The sequence below is a fragment of the Helicoverpa armigera genome, chromosome 3 (assembly GCF_030705265.1).
Source record: "Helicoverpa armigera isolate CAAS_96S chromosome 3, ASM3070526v1, whole genome shotgun sequence".
Lineage (NCBI taxonomy): Eukaryota > Metazoa > Arthropoda > Insecta > Lepidoptera > Noctuidae > Helicoverpa > Helicoverpa armigera.
Window position 1 is genome coordinate 13,615,856 of NC_087122.1, and position 19,680 is coordinate 13,635,535.

The 19,680-nt window shown below is 39.1% G+C and overlaps 2 protein-coding genes and 1 non-coding gene across 3 annotated transcripts; 1 reads left to right on the forward strand and 2 right to left on the reverse strand.

Annotated features, from left to right (window-relative positions):
* The first annotated feature begins 2,095 nt into the window (after window positions 1-2,095).
* Window positions 2,096-2,214, forward strand: LOC135119343 (5S ribosomal RNA). The gene has a single exon (XR_010278199.1). It is a non-coding gene; the product is annotated as a 5S ribosomal RNA (ribosomal RNA).
* A 5,062-nt stretch (window positions 2,215-7,276) lies between these two features.
* On the reverse strand, window positions 7,277-11,287 carry LOC126053705 (peroxidase-like). The gene is made up of 12 exons (XM_064043212.1): window positions 11,142-11,287; window positions 10,743-10,882; window positions 10,337-10,501; window positions 10,057-10,247; window positions 9,720-9,909; window positions 9,434-9,634; window positions 9,218-9,362; window positions 8,963-9,116; window positions 8,546-8,713; window positions 8,209-8,407; window positions 7,937-8,042; window positions 7,277-7,368 (listed from the first exon to the last, which is right to left on the reverse strand). The coding sequence occupies exons 1-12, from the start codon at window positions 11,285-11,287 to the stop codon at window positions 7,281-7,283; spliced, it is 1,893 nt and encodes a 630-aa protein (XP_063899282.1). The 3' UTR covers window positions 7,277-7,280.
* A 1,305-nt stretch (window positions 11,288-12,592) lies between these two features.
* LOC110377671 (peroxidase) lies at window positions 12,593-17,874 on the reverse strand. Its single transcript, XM_064042787.1, has 11 exons — window positions 17,458-17,874; window positions 17,162-17,326; window positions 16,816-17,006; window positions 16,508-16,703; window positions 16,231-16,431; window positions 15,995-16,139; window positions 15,758-15,911; window positions 15,413-15,580; window positions 14,982-15,180; window positions 13,075-13,180; window positions 12,593-12,780 (listed from the first exon to the last, which is right to left on the reverse strand). Exons 1-11 carry the CDS (start codon window positions 17,498-17,500, stop codon window positions 12,693-12,695), a joined length of 1,656 nt encoding a protein of 551 aa, XP_063898857.1. The 5' UTR covers window positions 17,501-17,874; the 3' UTR covers window positions 12,593-12,692.
* Window positions 17,875-19,680: the final 1,806 nt, after the last annotated feature.

Consider the following 19,680-nt stretch of genomic DNA (forward strand, 5'->3'; position numbering starts at 1 on the left):
AACCTTCACTGTTGCATAGTGTTATCAGACGTACACCTCATTGTTAAGTTTTTAACCTATGCACGCCTACAATTTTCGAAAGTTGCCCTCGATTTCTCAGGGTTTCCATCATCAGATCCTGACCTGGTAATTAGGTATGGGACTACCTGGAAAGTATCTATACCCTATCAAAAAAAAAATTGCAAATCAAAATGTGAACATACATAAAAAAAAAGATCCCGTCGAATTGAGAACCTCCTCCTTTTTGGGAAGTTGGTTAAAAAAATACTGTGAACGTTATTTGCCATAACATTCAAGTATAGATTTTTTATTCACGGTTCTCCGACTTTAAACTCAAACAGCAGCCTGGGGGTTAACCGAAGAGGTTCCTTATAATTGTAAAAAATCTTCAGGGCATCCTCGACAAGAATCGTACGATATTTTTGCGGGGACAAAGCCTATCGGGGCTGCAGGATTGTTCGAAAGAATTACCCCGGCCCTGGTTTCCCCATGATGGGTTTTAGTCAGTAAGAGTCTGACTTCCCCACAGCAGGGGGGGGTCGTTTGATGACTTCCCAGGTTGGGCAGGAGTCCTTTGAAGGCAGCAGCTTCCTTCCTCAGTTTGGGGCCGTATTGTAATGCTCCAAACATTGTGGGATTTTTTGGTATTTTCAAAGTCAAATAGCAGCCGGGGGGTTAATTGTAGACGATTCTTGTAAAAGTAAAAAATGTTCAGGGCATTATTCTCTACAAGAATCAAGTATTTTTTTACTCTGGCCGGCACTTTCAGTTTTGGGTACGAATTGAATGATCTCCTTTTCATTATTCGTCAAAAGTCTCGTTTTTGTGGATTTTTGTGTGTTTTTGGATAGAAGATGAATCATTTCATAATAACAAACCATAAAACTGTACAAATCACAGAGGAAATTATAGCGAACAGCAATTACTTTTTTAGTAGATATTTTCTCAAAAATATTAGTCTTCATTTTTTTGTGCAGAATACTTAAAAAACATCTACATTTATCTAGCTATCCAAAAAGAAACAAAACACACAAAAATCCGCAAAAACGAGACTTTTAACAAGTAATAAAAATGTATACGTGTACCTAGACGACTTGTAAAGAAAAGATCTTAAAATTTGATTATCTTGAAACGGGTTAACTTTTTCCCAGTGTATCCCAGGGTCAAATTTGTCCGTATTGACCAGTACTATCACCTCCTGAAAGGATGCGGTCTACTTACCAGTAACCCTGTATACATAATATAGCTACTGGAATTCCACTTAATAATCTAATTCTATGTTTTATAACTAATAATAAATACTGTGGTTCTTTCAAATTCGCTCAGTGAGCAACAAAATAGGTCAATTTCGTTTGCTATGAGGTTCATGGTGCGGAGTGCGCGCGTCAGCGGTGCCTCTCCGAGCAAGTTAGTGCGCCCCCGCGGCACGGCCAGCAGCGGCGGCCGGCGCCGTCGCCACACGTATCTGTCCGGGACGCACACGCCCACTTGCTCCAGAAGAGCTCTTTCATATTTATATGTATAAGAGAGAACTGAGTAGCTTACATTGTAGTGTATTTGCAATATGCAAATGTGACATGAAAAGCATTACTTTAAGTATTTAAATAGGGTGTAAGCATTCTTGTTAAAGTGTCAGACACCATTACGGGATATTTTATGAACTTATACCCAATTTGCATATTTTATTCAGGAATTTACCTGTTTCCTATAAGTATACGATGTTGTATGACATTATCCTAACTTGAAGGTCTGAGAACAGGATATTCACCGCTGAGTCATGAAATACATTGGTCAGTAGATGGTGGGGTAGGTCAGTGACGCAATTGAATGGTTCAATTAATTACGGGAAAACGGGGCTTAGGTACTAAATCACAGTAAAAAAAACTGATATTTTTTTATGAAAGAGCGTACCTACTTAGGTACTATGATCCTAAGCTGATTGAAGTTTTAGTGAGCGCGAGGCCTAATAACTCTACAGATACATTACAATGTATTTTCAGGATATACTTACGGGTTATTCAGTACAGAAAAAAATAAACTATTGGCAGCCTGCCAATACGCTTTGATAGTTAATAGTAATTTCATTTCAGCAGTCGCCAACGTCCATACCATGTTGAAAACACCGGTTCTCGTCCGATCACCGAAGTTAAGCAACATCGGGCGCGGTTAGTACTTGGATGGGTGACCGCCTGGGAATACCGCGTGACGTTGGCTTTTTGAACTTTTTCTTATTTCCTACTTCCTAGGTTTTTGAGTGAGGAGTACGTACACGTAACCTTCAAATATTATTAATCTTCGTGTTGGAAAGGAAATCATACCACAGCGGTCAAAGGTTAAACTAATATTTACTAAATCGGATCAACACACAATATATTATTTTGAATATCCATACAAGGAGACCTACCTTTATATGTATAATTTGATACACCATGAATCGCAGAAAAAAACACAATTAAAAAAAGCAAAATTAATTTAATCAACAGGTACACATTTATATCCTACTCTCACAAGATTCACTGGACACGGGTCTACTTGTATTGCAGCCCCTGAAGGTAGAGGTTGGGTCACAATATCTCCGTTGTCACCATCGCCATCACTTGTTGAATGGCATGTAGTCACGCTGACACTCATTACACAGAATAGAAATGTGATGATGAAGTAGAACCTCATTGTGTTAACTTTGAGTTGTTGACCGCACTTCGTGATGTACAAGTATAGACTGTACATACATTTTGTGCGTTTGTATGTTTCAAGGTCAGGCAAATACTAGCTTGATCATACGTTTTTGTTTGCATTACCGACGTGTGTTTCTTGTTCTAAGTGGATCTTGTTTTGGCACAAAAAATGTTACATTCCAATGCCAATATAAAAAAGGCCATCTGTTTTATTATGTAGTAGATGTATAATTTTTATCACAGATAAAACTACTGAATATACCTAGTATGGTGTAGGTAATTTGATTATATTATTAGTAAGTACGTGTAATGTTGCTGAATGTTGTTGTGAGAGACAAAAAAATTACTCAGTTATTCGTACACACATACAAACAAAATTAAAATTAGTGATTTATTACATTTAGTGGCTTTATTTCTGGACGGCTTATTGTATGCCAAACTACAGAAACGTTTAAATAAAATTGTTCACATAATTTACCACCATGCTCCTAAATAAATATTGCACAGTGAATGATTTTAATGAATGAAGTTATTATTTCGGTAACTATGTGGCGAAGTATTTTCCGTACTCTGCTTTTTGGAGTAAGTACTTACCTACATAATCAAAACCGGGATTATAAAATAGCACAAAAGTAAGTAAATAGACGATTACATTCACAAAGGCAACTTAACCACAGTTCACAAATAAAACCACAAAAGCGCAGCATATAAATTATATTCGTACATCACTTGTCAGGAACAATACATTTATTACCTACTCTTCTTCCTGTTGGACAGTGGTCACCCGATATTCCCCCATAAGCCGAAGAACCAATGATGTTCCCTGTTCCAAACGGTTTCTGTGGCCACCCTGGTTTTCCGGGGTTGCTCGGATACGCCGACCTGATATCTATCAACGGTTCTTCATCATCATAATTATTGTGTGGATGTATTTCTTGACCATATTCGTTCACTTCGTAAACCTTTACTTTCTGGATCCACACTTCTAAACCACTTGGGAACCTTATGTATCGAGAGCTTGTGAGATCGAGCACAACACAGAGAAATATCACGGATAGGTATTTCATCTTGAATGAATTTTGTGTCACTGAGATTTTTATCCTTAATACAGGCTTTATATTTTATGGTCTCAAAACACACACATTCACAATGTTTTTGAGATTTAAGGAAAAAGCGTATAGTGGATACGTTTGATTAGTCAGAGTGGTTTCGAATAAATTAATGTGCATTCTTAAGAGATAAAATTTTACTTTCTCAATATGGCCATTTAGTGTAATGTATTGACATGCCATATAATTATATTCCTAAAGACACCTTATATGGTTTTTTGGTTGTTTTATTAGCTGCAGATTGTTTTCATATTACCGCTACCTTATGAGCATAGTACCTAAATAGCAAATAAATACGAACTCTTTTTATTTAGTCTAACTTATTAAATATTTTTAATCAGCCATACTACGAACATCTTCATTTGTTAATTTCTTATCTGGGAAATATTTATTCACCTTTAAGAAAGCCGACGCCTTCCTTCCCCCTTTCACCGGTTTTGCGAAGTACACATTTTTATTTTTATTATTTTTTGTAACAGGTACTTTTTCTACCATGTCCTGGTGGGTCAACCAGGAAAACAAACCACATAGTACAGCCCAGCGTAGCCAATACTTTATGTTGATATCTTTTGAGTTTATCTCTGCTGATGCATACTTATTTTTAACCCCCGACGCAAAAACGACGGGGTGTTATAAGTTTGACGTGTCTGTGTGTGTGTGTGTGTGTGTATGTGGCATCGTAGCTCCCAAACGGATGATCCGATTGTAATGCGGTTTTTTTTGTTTAAAAGGTATGTCAGTCGGGAGTGTTCTTAGCTATGTTTGGTGGAAATCGGTTCAGGTCTTCAAGGTCATCAGCTCGTTTGCTAGATGTGATAGGAATGTTACATGCTCAGTTTACTTGCAAGTATATGTGGGTTCTGAAATTTGAAACACTAATGTCTTTTGGAACCACTGAGCTGGTCTACTGTTAGGGCACGAAGGTAGGAGACGTAACCCTGAACTGCCTTTTAGTAAACCCATCGAGTTTGGGCTCGTTGAATTTGTCTTGACGAGTTCTCTTCATGTTTCTGATTGACGAGAACCTGATGCTGGAAATGGAATGTGGCGGATGCAACTCTGAAATGCCGGAATGAAACGGATAAACTGATTTATATTTTTGCTGAAAATCTAGAATGTCCAAAGGTTAATCTTTATTGTTTCTCAATCTGTGCAATTCTCCCAGAGCCAGTTTGTCATGAGGATTGTTAAACAGCTTCCTTTGGCCGAGATCGGATATAGCGACCCCATCTAAAGATAAAATAAATTAAACGAAAGAAGGAAAAATTAAGGAGCTCCTTTAAAAAGCATGAAATAAAATTAAATTATAAATTTAAAAAACCCCCGACCCAAAAAAAGTACGCAATAATTATGACAAAAGGTTAAAAACGCTAAACCCTATAAAAAGCAAAAAATAACATTTAACACTACGTAGGTAAACTAAATTTTGACGTGTCGGGGGGCCGCTTTTTACCTTCATAAATACTTACATAAATCAAATGATACAAATGATACCTACATAATTACAACATTCGTTAAAAAAAAAAAACACGTATCTAAAGTAATGAATTAGAGCGGTCCCCCGACACGACAAAATTTAGTTTACCTACGTAGTGTTAAATGTTATTTTTTGCTTTTTATAGGGTTTAGCGTTTTTAACCTTTTGTCATAATTATTGCGTACTTTTTTTGGGTCGGGGGTTTTTTAAATTTATAATTTTTCATTAAAAGATTCAAGGTATTTGGGATTTTGAATTTTGTTTCTCATTTATTTACGTTTATTGTTGTGGAATGCAAATTTTGCCGTGCCCACCTCAAAAAAGGTTGGTCGTAGACGCGTGTTTGTTCATAAATCACCACCACCTGTTAAACCGGTATGGGAAGTTCCGTTTACGACCTCTCAGATGTCATGGTTACTCCTACAATCATATTTGGTCGTTGGCCTTGTTCGTCTAGCAGGCATATAGCACGACTCTGTGCACGGAGTCGCGGGTTACATTCCCGAGCCACTTCGTTTTGTTGGATTAAGAAATTTGCACACGGCAGATTCTGCAAGTTGGTGATTTCCTTAAATGGGAACAGCCACCATGGCTAACAATCGGCCGGGAAGGCATTTATTAATACACATTGTAAAGTTTTAATTGATTAATTTAAAGCTATCGTAACTAATAAGCCTCATTAACTGTTGGTAGACTGTAGGGCGCGCAGCATCATGACATCACCGGAGCGGTGGGTGATCTTTGAAAGGATCATTTGGGGGCCCCTGAGCGTATTCGTTATGTGTTTTTTTTGCATTCGAACATATTGGTTTTTGTTATTAAAATTCTAAAACTTTTTTGTTTTTTTTTTTACTCACGGCGGCGGGGTCATCAAAAATATATCTTTAATTAATTATTTTGCTGCGTTTGTCTACCTGTTGTAGTATTTTTTAGATTATTATTATGTGACAAGGAAACTGAAATCAAAACGTCTCGCGAAAAGATGGGCACTGGGCAGACAAGTTGTAAAGGTTACCGGTTTTTAAATAATAATGCAAGAAGTCACCATAATTTGAATAAGCTACATGTTATTGCAAATATGTGTATTTTTTCTATAGATCACGTAAAATGCCGGAATCTGCAGGATTGATAATCGTTCCAGTACCATTTCAAATAATTCTCATTTTATTGAACATGATGTAACTAACTATAGAGTCATCTCAAATGACAATAGTTTAATTCAATGTCAAAGGATCACCTTTAATCGATTGGTGTATTCTTTGGTCAAAGTCAAATAATTTATTGCCAAAAATATTAAACAATAGCAGCCTTACTTATAAAAATCAACAAATCATCTTCTAAGCAATGTTTTAAGTAATTACTACTTAAAGCCTTAAGTAGTGATTAAATTATTTTGACCTATAAACATTGCTTAAGCATGTCTTAAGTAATGAACAGATAATGACATAAAAACATACTAATTTCTCAACACTACCGGAATGTTGGTAGCTTAAAAAAATATTTGTCATCAAAACGTTGTGTAATGGCAACAATGGCATCCGTAAAATATAAAATTAAAAAGTTGAGCTGTCAATAAACCGGAAATGAAAAATCAGCTGGTAAGAATCCAGCCATTTTGATAATTAGCGGGTTAAACAAGGGTGTGAGGCTACTTAATTTGACAGCTCATTTAAGACATTGCTAAGAAAATGATTTATTTCAGCCACGTTTATAAGTAAGATTTTTTCTTAAACATCTCTTAAGTATAACTTATTATTTTATAAGTAAGGCTGTAAATTTAAAGATATAGCTGTCTAAATATATGATGGATCCATATCCTTTTACAGGCTTAATGCGCAACATAGGTTACGTCATGCAATTATTTTGCTAACTATGGAAGAAATAAGTTAATTTCGACGTATAGCTAACTTACATATTAATGTAACTTATAAAGGTTACGCCTTGACAAAAAAATATAGAATAATAATAAGTGCATTATTCAACCAGCATTCCTTGAGAAAACTTTATTTATTACCAAATTCACTTTTTCTCGTCTTTTGGACACCAGTGGTCCTTCCACTTGTTCAAGTCGATGCCCGGAATCTCTTTACACGACACCGGTTTGTTCCTGGAAATGAGCATTTAGTCACGAAATTGAAAAAAAGTTCCCAATATAGAACTCTAGCACCAGCTAATCTTAGATCGCTTTCACACTAGCGGGTTTTGTCGCGCGTACACGGCTTTTTTTAAATGAGTCAAAAAACATGTCACTAGGTTCAAATTGTCATCGTTTGAAAAGTATTTGTCAATAGTTTGCTGTACGCTAGTGTGATAGAGTTGTTAGTGTAAAAGGACCAAATTATTTACTTATGCTCCTAGCATGTTTCTTAGACCCTTCAGATAAATGGATAGCTTGTACATTTACTAGTAAATAAATAGGGTAGGTGTAGGCAATATGTTTAAAAGGTCGGTATCGGTATCTACCGCACGTACGCCATAGTAAATATTTTACGTCCGATCGTCTGTATATTAGTTTCCCACGAAATGTTTTGAGAAGGTTACTTTATCTTGCTTTTATTTTATCCTACTTCTTTTTCGATTTATAGGACTTTAGGTCCCTTTGGAGTGTTTTAGTTACTAGCTGGATTTTTGGCAACCTGTAGTGATGTTGTGTAGCTATGAAAAGGTAGCCTTACCAAGGTCCTTGTCTGAAGAAAGCAGCAGGCTGTATATGTTTGACGTCATCTCCGCTGTCACACAGCACACGGGCTATGCTCGTCTTTCGCACTTCGGTTAATTGAGCTGAAAAAAAGAACGCTTCAGTAGTATCGGCTATGCTTGGACGAGGTTCAACTATAAATAACAATAAATGAAATTCTGTTGTTTATTGACACCAAGATCCCTCACTTACATTTAAAGAGAAGCTTTTCATATATGTTAGAATATTAAAACTTATCTCAATACTCACGGATCGTCAGAGCAGCGGGGAAATCTCCGTGCTCGAAGAAGAACTTGTCAGAGCGTCTCCACAGCAGCAGGTTGTGCACCATGATGCAGTAGAGCGTTGGTCCGACCCACGTGCCTGGCATCAGCCGCTCTGTGTAGATCGCCACCATCAGTTCCACATCGTCTATGTCGTCGTAGATGCGCCGGAGAATCTCCACTTTCTGGAAAATTCCATCGAATTCGTGAAACAGCAAGGCTTTCTTCTTCTTAAGCTACGTCAATTAGGTAACAGTTTTCTCTTTGAAAAATAAAAGCCATGATGAATTCTCACCCAGTGTTCTATGGTTTAAAATACTTACATCTTTATCAATAGTATCATGGAAGTCCTCCCAGTGCTTGGCAGGCTTCATGCCGCAGATCTTCCTGTAGTGATTGTACGGGGGCAGACCGGCGTCACGGCCTCGCATTATGTCAGTAGCTGGGAGGTCGTTCACTAGTTGTACATCCCCAAAATACCGCTCTGCTAGCTGGAAGGAAGCAAAACACAGAGGTATGTAAAGAAACCGAGTCTGAATGACAAAGATAATCTTATTCTAGAGGCTGTAAATACTAGTTTGATATCTCAAGTTCAAGTTATTGGGTCTAATTTTGAAAAAAGACAATTCTGTAAAAGCACTCATCTTTTGAACTAAAAACAAAATGTTGCTACCCTCCACATAAATTCATATCCAACAATGCGTACTATTGTGCAACTAAACAACTGGATAGAAAATTACATCAGGAGCCATGACGTAATCGACCTCATCGGAGGGTTGGATATAGGAGCCCTGCGTGAGGTCGGCCTCAGTGTTGTTGATAGCTAGGATACCGCTTCTCAACTCATCATCAGGCGTGGGCCTACTGCCGAGGTACTTGCCGTTTCTGTAAAGACTGAACAGGAACACGACTTAATTTCATTTGAAATATAGTTCAACAAACAAGTAGCGACTATGCTGTTTAACTGTGAATATAGTGAAAGTGGAGAAACTTACTCCAATTTGCCCGGCTGGATATTGTGAAACCATCGGAAACCGATGATATACTCTCGGATGACGCCAGGTTCGTAGTGAGGATCAAAGTCGTTCACATAGCCATCTGTCTCATATATAAGACCTTCTGCTAGGGCATTTTTGCGACCTGAAGTAATAAGTTATACATTATGAACTGTTCTGGGCTTTGGACTTAAGCAAACAATTGGTAGCTCTTACCAAGGAATTCCACAATCAGTTCATAATAGAAGATATACTGGTACTGTGCGATGTTGATTTGGCGAGCAGTTTGGAACAGCTTCTCATCATCCCAGCAGGGGTTGACCTTGGCTAAGCCACGTGCTATTCGATTGTGCTCTCTGAAGAACCACATGGTGGTCAAGTAGATACTGGAGAGTAAATTGGTTTGGAAGTCATCACCTGAAATTATAGTCAAAGAATATAGTTTATTAATAGAAAATAATCAGTGTACATACACATTATTATGTACTGTGTAAGTACCAACCGAAATTGTAGCAGCTAATTTCTGGAGGTCGGTTGTTGGTACAGAATACACTATTCCCCTGGGGCACCTCCCGATCTCCTTCCATCCTGAAGGCCAGTTCTCCTCCTTGGTTTGATCTGATCGTCTTAATTCTTGCGTCCGTGTACCCGTACACAGTCGAGAGGTCCAATAAGGGAGTTACAACGGAGTACTGAGAAATAAATCTGGTTTTTAGTAAAGGTTCCTTTTAGCAGCGTACAGAAGCGTTGACTTTTTAAGCAGTGTTTTCTTGGAGGCTAAACAAAGAAGTGACTGATTACTAACTGATATTATTGAAAAATTTTGGAGAATCGCTTACTCTTTCAGCCGGCAACGAATTGGGTAGACAGTCAATGTCCTGGTAGGTGATAATCCTGGTGAGGTTAAGACACCTGACTCGGGCGATGCGGAGGTAGGGATCGTCGCCTGGCACGGGGATGGGGATGCAAAGGGGGTTGACACGATTTGGGGTGTTGCCGAGACAGCAGTCGCTTACTCGGGAATACCGATCTGAGGTAGGTACAATAGAAATTATTCTTATTGATAAATGCGAAATTGAACAGCGGTTTTCTCAGACTTCTTCTTGAAATCACACTTACTTAGGTAAAAAAGATCCACGTTGTCAGCAGCCGAAGTGACTAAGACATGAGTAGCCAACGCAGAGAACTCATGATTTGTAAAGGTTCCATCCGCGATCAGTGATGTTCGTAGGTACCGGGCTGATGGTAGCTCAAAACCGTCTCTCGCTGGCCTCAGAGTGTTCCCTGGGGATATTTAGAATATTTAACAAGGCAGTAGAATCTTCATTATAATTAAGTTTTGAGATTGGGACCATATTAGCTAGGCGTAAGGGTGGTATCTTTTTGTGAACGGAAAGCAAAATGAGAATGAGTGACTGCATCCATAAATTAAGTTCAAGGCAGCAAAACCTGGGTTTTCTTCAGAAATAAGCTCTTTTGACACAGTAACTTGTGAATCTGAATACTAACTGCTTCTCCCACTTACCTGGTCCAAAACGCGCTGGCAGGAGTCGTGGCAATGGAGACATACCGGCTCCCCGGGAGGGGTGCTTGGGGTTGGTGCAGGTACCGTCCACTCGCCTCCCCTCGTCTTTGCGACATGGCCGCACAAGTATTGTGCATAGGCTACGTGGACAATTTATGGTATATTAAATTCAGCTTAAGTGATATTTCAAAATTATGACATACCAGCTTCATATCCTTTTTAAGCAACATAGCTTTTCAGTAAACAAGACTTTTAGATCCGTATCATTTTAAATATCAAGTTTCGCAAAGGTGTCCGTATTCGGCATTGGAGTGTATGGTTACGTAGTTTCGATATCACATCTCGGTGCTAATGAACAATGACAATAAAACGGGTTTTTGATGATTCTTATGTACTCACCTCGTCCCATTAGCAACTCCTGCCAGGTAACCGTTTCGTTTCTCGGTGACAGGCTTCCCGAAGTACGCGTCATACAGCACTGGCATTTCTTGAGCTAACGCGGAACCCAACACCACGAAGAAAAATAACGCTATTTTCCAATCCATTTTTTCTATCAATATATTTTTATTTCAGTAACATTTGTTTTGGAACTTTGATTTGTAGTAACGTTTTTTTTTGTTTCAACTGTGGTTTTGATCTCGTAAGATAGAAAAACGACCGAAAATTCCCAGTGCGAAAATTCAAGTAGTATTTATATGATTCGTTTAATGAATATCAAACGGTTGCCTTGTAGTTTTAGGACAAAGTAATTATTTTTTAGCACCGTAATGGGCGCGTTTAAATGATTAACCCCAAAAAAGTGTTAGATAATGAGGAATAACTATGAATTATTTATAGTGTTTAGAATTAAGAGGTAAATTCGTTAAGATGTTGTGAATCAATTATTTAAATATCACGTGCAATGTGCAACAGATGCATTTAACATCATGCATCGCAGCTGTTAATATTAGCTCAAATCTTTGCACACAGTTTTACTCGCATCCCGTTCCCTCGTATTGAGTAAGTGCATACCTACAGTTAAAAGATATCCTACATTATTTAATCCTGTATATTCAATTATATTATGTTGTACATTATTTACTTTATAAGCGCTCCATATCAATGTATCTGTTTAGCTATTTTGTAGCTGGCTGTACCGTACCTCATAGGAAAGAAAGTCGGTTAATATTATAAAAAATAGCCATTGCGTTGGATTGTTCTAAACATGAAGACCTTTAGCCTAAATGCATACTGCAGACTAAGCAGTCGGCCGACTGTTGCCCGGTGGTTGGAAAATCATTTTTTCTTCACTCAAATGTCAAAGTTTTTTTTTTTAGTCTATCTGATAGCGGGCAAATACCTGTATCGTTGTTACGAATGTACTTCCGTACATCTTCATACTGATTTATGAACCCAAACCAACTATTGGTCGACTAAAAGTTGGTAGCGTGCGCGTACTATGTCATATGTAGACCATGGAATTACTTAGAAATCGTAGTAGGTACTTTAACTACATTACTTTATGCTGTTGTTACAAAATTACTCCAAAATTCTTACATTTTTGCCGATGCGTGTTGCTCCTAAAGCGTGTATTGAGTAGTTCGTGCAAGTATCTATGTAGAACAAAAAGCGGTTTAACGATCTGATTAATCGATCGTAAACGTTCGATTGTGTTAATTGCAATCTACAGTTACCTATCATGTTACTATGATAAGTGCCCCTACTTATAGTTCACTTGATTGTGGAATTTTATTTGAGCTCGTAAATCTAGTGTAATTTAAAAACAATAATCTGGAAATAACGTTACAATGAGATTTTTTTAAGTTTTATTATCCACTGGCACCAATTAAACATTATCATTGTCACGACAATTTATGTAATTTTAATGATGGCCAATATGAGATATAATAATAGGGACAGATTCCTGATTCAGCCGAATTAATTGCCAGTATTTATTTAATTACAAGACAATCACTTTTTCTTGTCCTTTGGACACCAGGGGTCCTTCCATTTGTTCAAGTTGATTCCTGGAATCTCCTTACACGAGACCGGTTTGTTCCTGAAAATAAGTGTAAAAATAAATAACCATTAGAACTCCGTAAAAATCCAAATTATATGGAACAATGTATGTACCGTAAATGAGCACTAAACCTCACATTATTATGTGGGCCCGTTTCTAGGGGATAGTGATGCTGAGGAATACTTCGACGCCTAATCAATGTTCTTTTATATGTTTTCATTTTTGTATATATATTTTTTTAAAGTTATGTAGTATTTTGATGTTAAATGTATAGTGTACATATTTGATTGAAAATAATAACATTATAATGTTGTAGTTATGAGGTTGTCTTACCAATGTCCTTGTCTGAAGAAGGCAGCGGGCTGTATATGTGTGATGCTATCTCCGCTGTCACACAGCACACGGGCTATGCTCGTCTTCCGCACTGCATTGAGTTGAGCTGAAACACGAGATTCATCAGCATCAATCAGCATATAAGCCATAGCTCAACTTGTTATCTTCATTGACGAACATAAGATTCCCTTCATCGAGCCACTTCGTTAGTGGCCATAGCCTAACAGCTAACGAAGATCATAGATCCTAAACTCATCCCAGAGCAGGCCGGCTTCAGACCTGGTAAGTCATGCTGCAATCAGGTTTTACGGCTTACCCAGCATATCGAAGATGGATATGAAGCCGGTGCAGTGACGGGCATGGTTTTTGTGGATCTCTCGGCGGCGTATGATACAGTCAATATAAGGAGACTACTGTGGAAAGTTAGTGAACTAACACACGATCGGAAATTTGTGGGAATTCTGGGAGAACTTCTCCACAACCGGAGATTCCAAGTCCACTTACAATCTGGACAAAGTAGGTGGCGGAAGCTCAGAAACGGTTTGCCCCAAGGCAGTGTCCTAGCCCCCACCCTATTCAACATCTACACAAACGATCAGCCACAACCACCTAATACAACCAGTTTTATCTATGCCGACGACCTGGCACTGGCAGCGCAGGCAAAATCGTTTGAAGTGGTCGAGACCTGCCTCTCTGCTGCCCTTGAAGACCTGGACATCTATTACAGGGAAAACGCCCTGAAACCGAATCCTGCCAAGACACAGTCCTGCGCCTATCACCTGCGCAACCGTATGGCTAACCGCAAATTAGACGTCGTTTGGAGAGGCGTACGCATCACGCACACTGACTGCCCAAAGTACCTAGGTGTTACCTTAGATAGGTCACTGACGTATAAGACCAACTGCGAGAACGTCAGGAAGAAAGTGTTCAGCCGTAATAACCTCCTGCGACGTCTAACCACCTCCAAATGGGGCGCTGCCCCGAATGTCCTGCGTACCACTGGATTAGCATTATGTTTTTCTGCCGGTGAATATGCTTGCCCGGTTTGGGGTCGCTCCACGCACACAAAGGGGGTGGATGTAGCTCTTAATGAGACGTGTAGACTAATAACAGGCTGTCTCAAACCAACACCGGTTCAAATGCTTTATCCACTCGCCGGAATTGCACCCCCAGCGGTACGCAGGAACGTGGCTGCCTCCCTGGAAAAAATGCGCCAAGAAACGGACCAACGTCATCCGCTACATGGCGCTAAACCACCGCGCAGCCGACTAAAAAGCAGGAACAGTTTCCTCGCCAGTGTGGCCCCAGTTAAAGATGCTCCTAAGACCCGCATCGAACAATGGGGAGAACTTGCCCTGCCTGACTTCCTTCCACCCGTGGAACGACTTCCACCAGGTTACGACCAACCGTGGCCTGTATGGAAGTCTCTTAACAGGCTACGTGCACAGGTAGGCAGGTGCAGGGAAAACCTATGTAAGTGGGGCTACACTGACGACAATAGCTGCGGGTGTGGTGCCATACCACAAACCATGCGGCACCTTTTATGCTGCCCACTATGCCCCGACAGCTGCATAGTGGATGACCTCTATAACGCTACTGACAATGCCGTATGCGTAGCGAAATATTGGGCCTCAAAAATTTAAGTTTGCCATCGACTCGCGAAGAAGAAGAAGAACAGTTAAGCATATAGTGCTTGAAGAAACAGAAGAATATTTGAATTACTTATATTTTACTCTTCTTAGTTCCTCTTTACTTGTAGACCTGGTTCCTACACTTTGACACATCTAATCAAATAATTGATACCAATATTTTCTTCAATCGTTTTATCGCTCTTTTACTTCTAACGTTGGTGACATCACCCTGAAGACGATTGAAAAGGATGACGTCAAACGTGTGTTAGTACTTACGAATGGTTAGAGCAGCGGGGAAGTCCCCGTGCTCGAAGAAGAACTTGTCAGAGCGTCTCCACAGCAGCAGGTTGTGCACCATGATGCAGTAGAGCGACGGCCCGACCCACGTGCCCGGCATCAGCTTCTCCGCGTAGATCGCCACCATCAGTTCCATGTCATCTATTTCCTCATAGATACGCCGGAGCACCTCGACTTTCTGGAATGTTCGATAAAGTTTGAAAATTAGATAAGGTTCACCAAACATCATGCCAGTTATTTATAAAAAGATATTTTTTTATTTGGATTGCATTTTAATTTTAACAAGCATGACAATTGCTAAAAATTGAGCTGTTTTGTCCTTAGAGACTTATAAAGCAGTATATTATGACCTCACACCTTCATTCCACTTCTATTTCGTAAGATGTACTATTCTCCACATGGCTACTTACATCTTTATCAATAGCGTCATGGAAGTCCTCCCAATGCTTGGCAGGCTTCATGCCGCAGATCTTCCTGTAGTGATTGTACGGCGGTAGACCGGCGTCACGGCCTCGCATCATGTCAGTAGCCGGTAGGTCGTTCGCCGTCTGCACCTCACCAAAGTACCGTTCTGCTAGCTGTACAAAATAAAATACAACGAGCTTTTGAGTATGCTGAGATCTCTTTGGCAATCGTAATGCATCAATGTTTTGGATGATTCAAATGATAGGAAAGACTTTCGCGATATTTAAATAAAGGAAAACTATTGTTGCTTTTCAATTAGAACTCGAACAAAGCAATGAAGAGATAATTACATCAGGAGCTATGACGTAATCGAAGTCATCGGAGGGTTGGATCAAGGAGCCCTGTGTGAGGTCAGCCTCAGTGTTGTTGACGGAGAGGATGCCACTCCTCAGCGAGTCATCCGGTGCGGGTCTTCTGCCGCGGTACTTGCCGTTCCTGTACAAGCTGATTGACAAAGAGATTACTTAGTGTGGTTACACACAGTTTTAGACAGATATTCGTAAAATCAAACAAAATATTGAACTTACTCAAATTGACCCGCCTGGAAATTATGGAACCATCGGGCGCCAAGGATATACTCTCGGATGACACCAGGCTCGTAGTGAGGATCAAAATCGTTCACGTAGCCAGCTGTGTCATAAACGATGCCTTCTGCTAGAGCGTTCTTGCGACCTGCAGAAGTAAAATATATCATATTCACTCCGATTTTTGATGAGTTATTTGATGAAAAACATTTGCAATTTCTTTCAATTTTCGCTCTTACCAAGGAGTTCCACAATCAGTTCGTAATAGAAGATATACTGGTACTGTGCAATGTTGATCTGGCGTGCCGTTTGGAACAGCTTCTCATCATCCCAGCAGGGGTTGACCTTGGCTAAACCACGAGCTATTCGATTGTGCTCTCGAAAGAACCACATGGTAGTCAAGTAGATCCCCGGGAGTAGATTGGCTTGGAAAGCATCACCTGAAAAACAAGCCAGTCAATTAACTAAATTAATTCTTCCATGAAAAGTGTGTGCCTTTGGGTTTTATGTACTAACCAAAATTGTAGCAAACGACTTCGCCTTGCAGCGGCTGGTTGTTAAGACAGTTTACGCTTTGACCCTGAGGCACCTCTCGATCCCCTTCCATCCTGAATGCCAGTTCACCTCCTTGATTAGATCTGATCATCCTATTCCTCGCTTCCGTGTTCCCATACACGAGTGAGAGATCCAGCAGGGGAGTTACTACGGAGTACTAAGAAATGTTTGTGTTAGTAGAGGGATCCTTCAAGAGGTATAGTGAGGGAAGTAAATGAGATAATTGAGTCACCGGATCGCAATTACTCAAGAATAAACAAACCACTTACTCTTTCAGCTGATAAAGAGTTGGGGAGACACCCAAGGTCCTGGTAGTTGATGATCCTGGTGAGGTTAAGACACCTGATCTGCGGTATGCGGAGGTAGGGGTCGTCGCCCGGCACGGGGATGGGGATGCACGAGGGGTTGACGCGATTGGGGGTGTTGCCGACACAGCAGTCGCTTAATGGGAAGTACCTGGCTGGAGTATACGTTTTAATTATAGAAAGGAGTCATATGAATTATTTAAAGCAAAAGTTTTCCTCGGACTCAGGTTGATATTTATTTTAGTCTTACTACATCTAATTTAATGATGACGCAAGAAAATATTGCAGGAAACAATGCCAATATACTTACTCAAGTAGAAAAGATCTACGTTATCAGCAGCCGACGCGACAAAGAAATGTGTAGCTAATGTGGAGAACTCATGATTAGTCAATGTTCCATCCGCAAGCAGCGACGTACGTATGAGTCGAGTTGATGGTAGCTCTGAGCCGTCACTCGCTGGCCTTAAGGTGTTACCTGGCGATATGATAACGGATGTTAAAAGCTTCAAATTCAGTTCAATTCATGAGTTTTTGAAAATACTTGAATTAACCAATTTTTTTGGGCCCTAATTGTTAATTCATTTGTTAAGGGTATCTGCCACATACCTGGTCCATATTGCGCTGGTAGAAGTCTTGGCAATGGGGTCATGCTGGCTCCTCGGGAGGGATGCTTGGGGTTAGTGCACGTGCCGTCCACTCGCCTCCCCTCTTCTTTACGACATGGTAGCACTGGTACTGTGCATACGCTGTATGAACAGTTTGATATCAAACATCTTAGCACTTTTGCTTGCCCTAGATACAATTCATACGACAAGATATATTGTCCTGTGTGAGTTCAAAGGTTATCCTTTGCAAAACTTACGTGGTCCCGTTAGCAACTCCTGCCAGGTAGCCGCTGCGTTTTTCACTGATAGGCTTTCCGAAGTACGCGTCATACAACACTGCTTCTTGTGCCAACACAGATCCTAATGTCACAAAGAAAAATAACGCTATTTTCCACTCCATGTTTTGTTGCTTTTAGTATTGCAACATCAGTTTAGATAGAAAACTATGATGAGAACAACCCAGTTTTCTTAGCTACTTGAAAATAGAAGAATACTCGTCTTTTCGATAGTGTTAAAAACGACCGAAAATTCAGATGTGAAAAAGCGAGCACTATATATATAGGAGTCGTTAAATTAAAATCAAACGGTTGCCTTGTGGATCTAGAACAAGATAATTATATTTTGAGATCTGTAATAAGCGTTATAAATAATTAACCCCAAATAAGTGTTCAATAATGAGTAATAGCTATAAATTATTATTGCCCCCGGCAGAACATAAGCATTAGGTTCGTGAAGCTGCTAAGATTAAATGATTTTAGTATAACATGCAATGTACAAATTATTTAACATCATGCACATAGGTCATATACTTAGATAGGTACTTAGGTTTTCAAAATTATTGTAGTTGTTTCGTGTGGAAACACATTTTAGAGTATCATTAATTGCGTAACTTTTTTGTCCACTGTATTGCATTGGATAGGCATTGGATGAACTTTGTAGACTTTCTTATCTACAGATATTTCTTAATTTGATCTTCGTGTCCTTACTAACATAACCTTACCTATAGTTTTCTCTGAATGATTATTTTTGGAACACGAACGAACTCATCATGAAAAGATTGTCACCCATCCTTGGACCGACCGCGCCGAGTATTGCTTAACCTGAATATGATCGATGGGCCCTTGCGGCTTTTACTCAGTAACGGGCTCCCGTAGAACGCCATTAAACGAGAAAATGCAAATAGGTATTCAAGATAATCACAGCATGTAATTTCCTGTTTAAAGATCATAAATTCGGAATTTTAATTGCACTCATAAATCAATAAAGTAATTAAAAATATGTTGTGGCCTTATTTATATCAACTTTACACGATTACTGCTATAAATCAGCTAAGTTACGTATAATTTTGTAGTTTCAGTAATTAATAAAACACATTAAATTCGGAGATTTACATACTGCAACCGCATTCCTACTTCTATGAAATTCGTTCAAACCTTTGTCAAGAAAAACATGCGGAAAACTGCTATGGAAAACGACTCGTGTATGTGACTGAAGTAAAAGAACATGCGAACATATTTTTTTCGATAATAATCGATAGACTCAGTACCGGATAGACAATTTATAAGTATTTCTTTTCTCTATGTCTATCTATATCTTCAATATTTCTCAACATATTCCCTGCAGTTTTACCGGCTTGCCGGTTTTCCTGTGAAATAACCGTGATACTACAGGAAGCGAGAAACCGTATTTTCTTGCCGCGTCGTAGAATAGAATTATTTATTTATTATGTCGATATTGCTTCAGTCGATATTTTTATTTTTAATCCAGAGCTGGTTAATTATAATTTCCTATGATATTTAATCAACGATGAACAGCTAGCGAGATGTACTTAATTGTTTTATATTGAAGAGGATTTTGTTATATACCTACGAAAATTCGAGGTTTTAGTCAAAAACCTGTTGGATTTGCTAAGTGACAAGTCTAAAAGAAAAACCAATCGACATAATGTTGTATTTTCCTGTACACCCCTATGTCCCGCTTTTTATTTGTATTTCAAAGGTTAGGCACGTGTACATGATCATGTCTTAATCTGTATTTTGTGGCATTTTTCGACCTAATCAGCAAAGTCTTTTGATGACAAATGAATACATATTATTCTTATCAAGTGAACTACAGGTTTGATCACCTAACGCCTTAGTTTTAGATACCACCATCAATTTTACTAAAGATTATGAAGCATACATTTCTCAAGAATTCACGATCTTTCATGTATGTGTCGTCATGG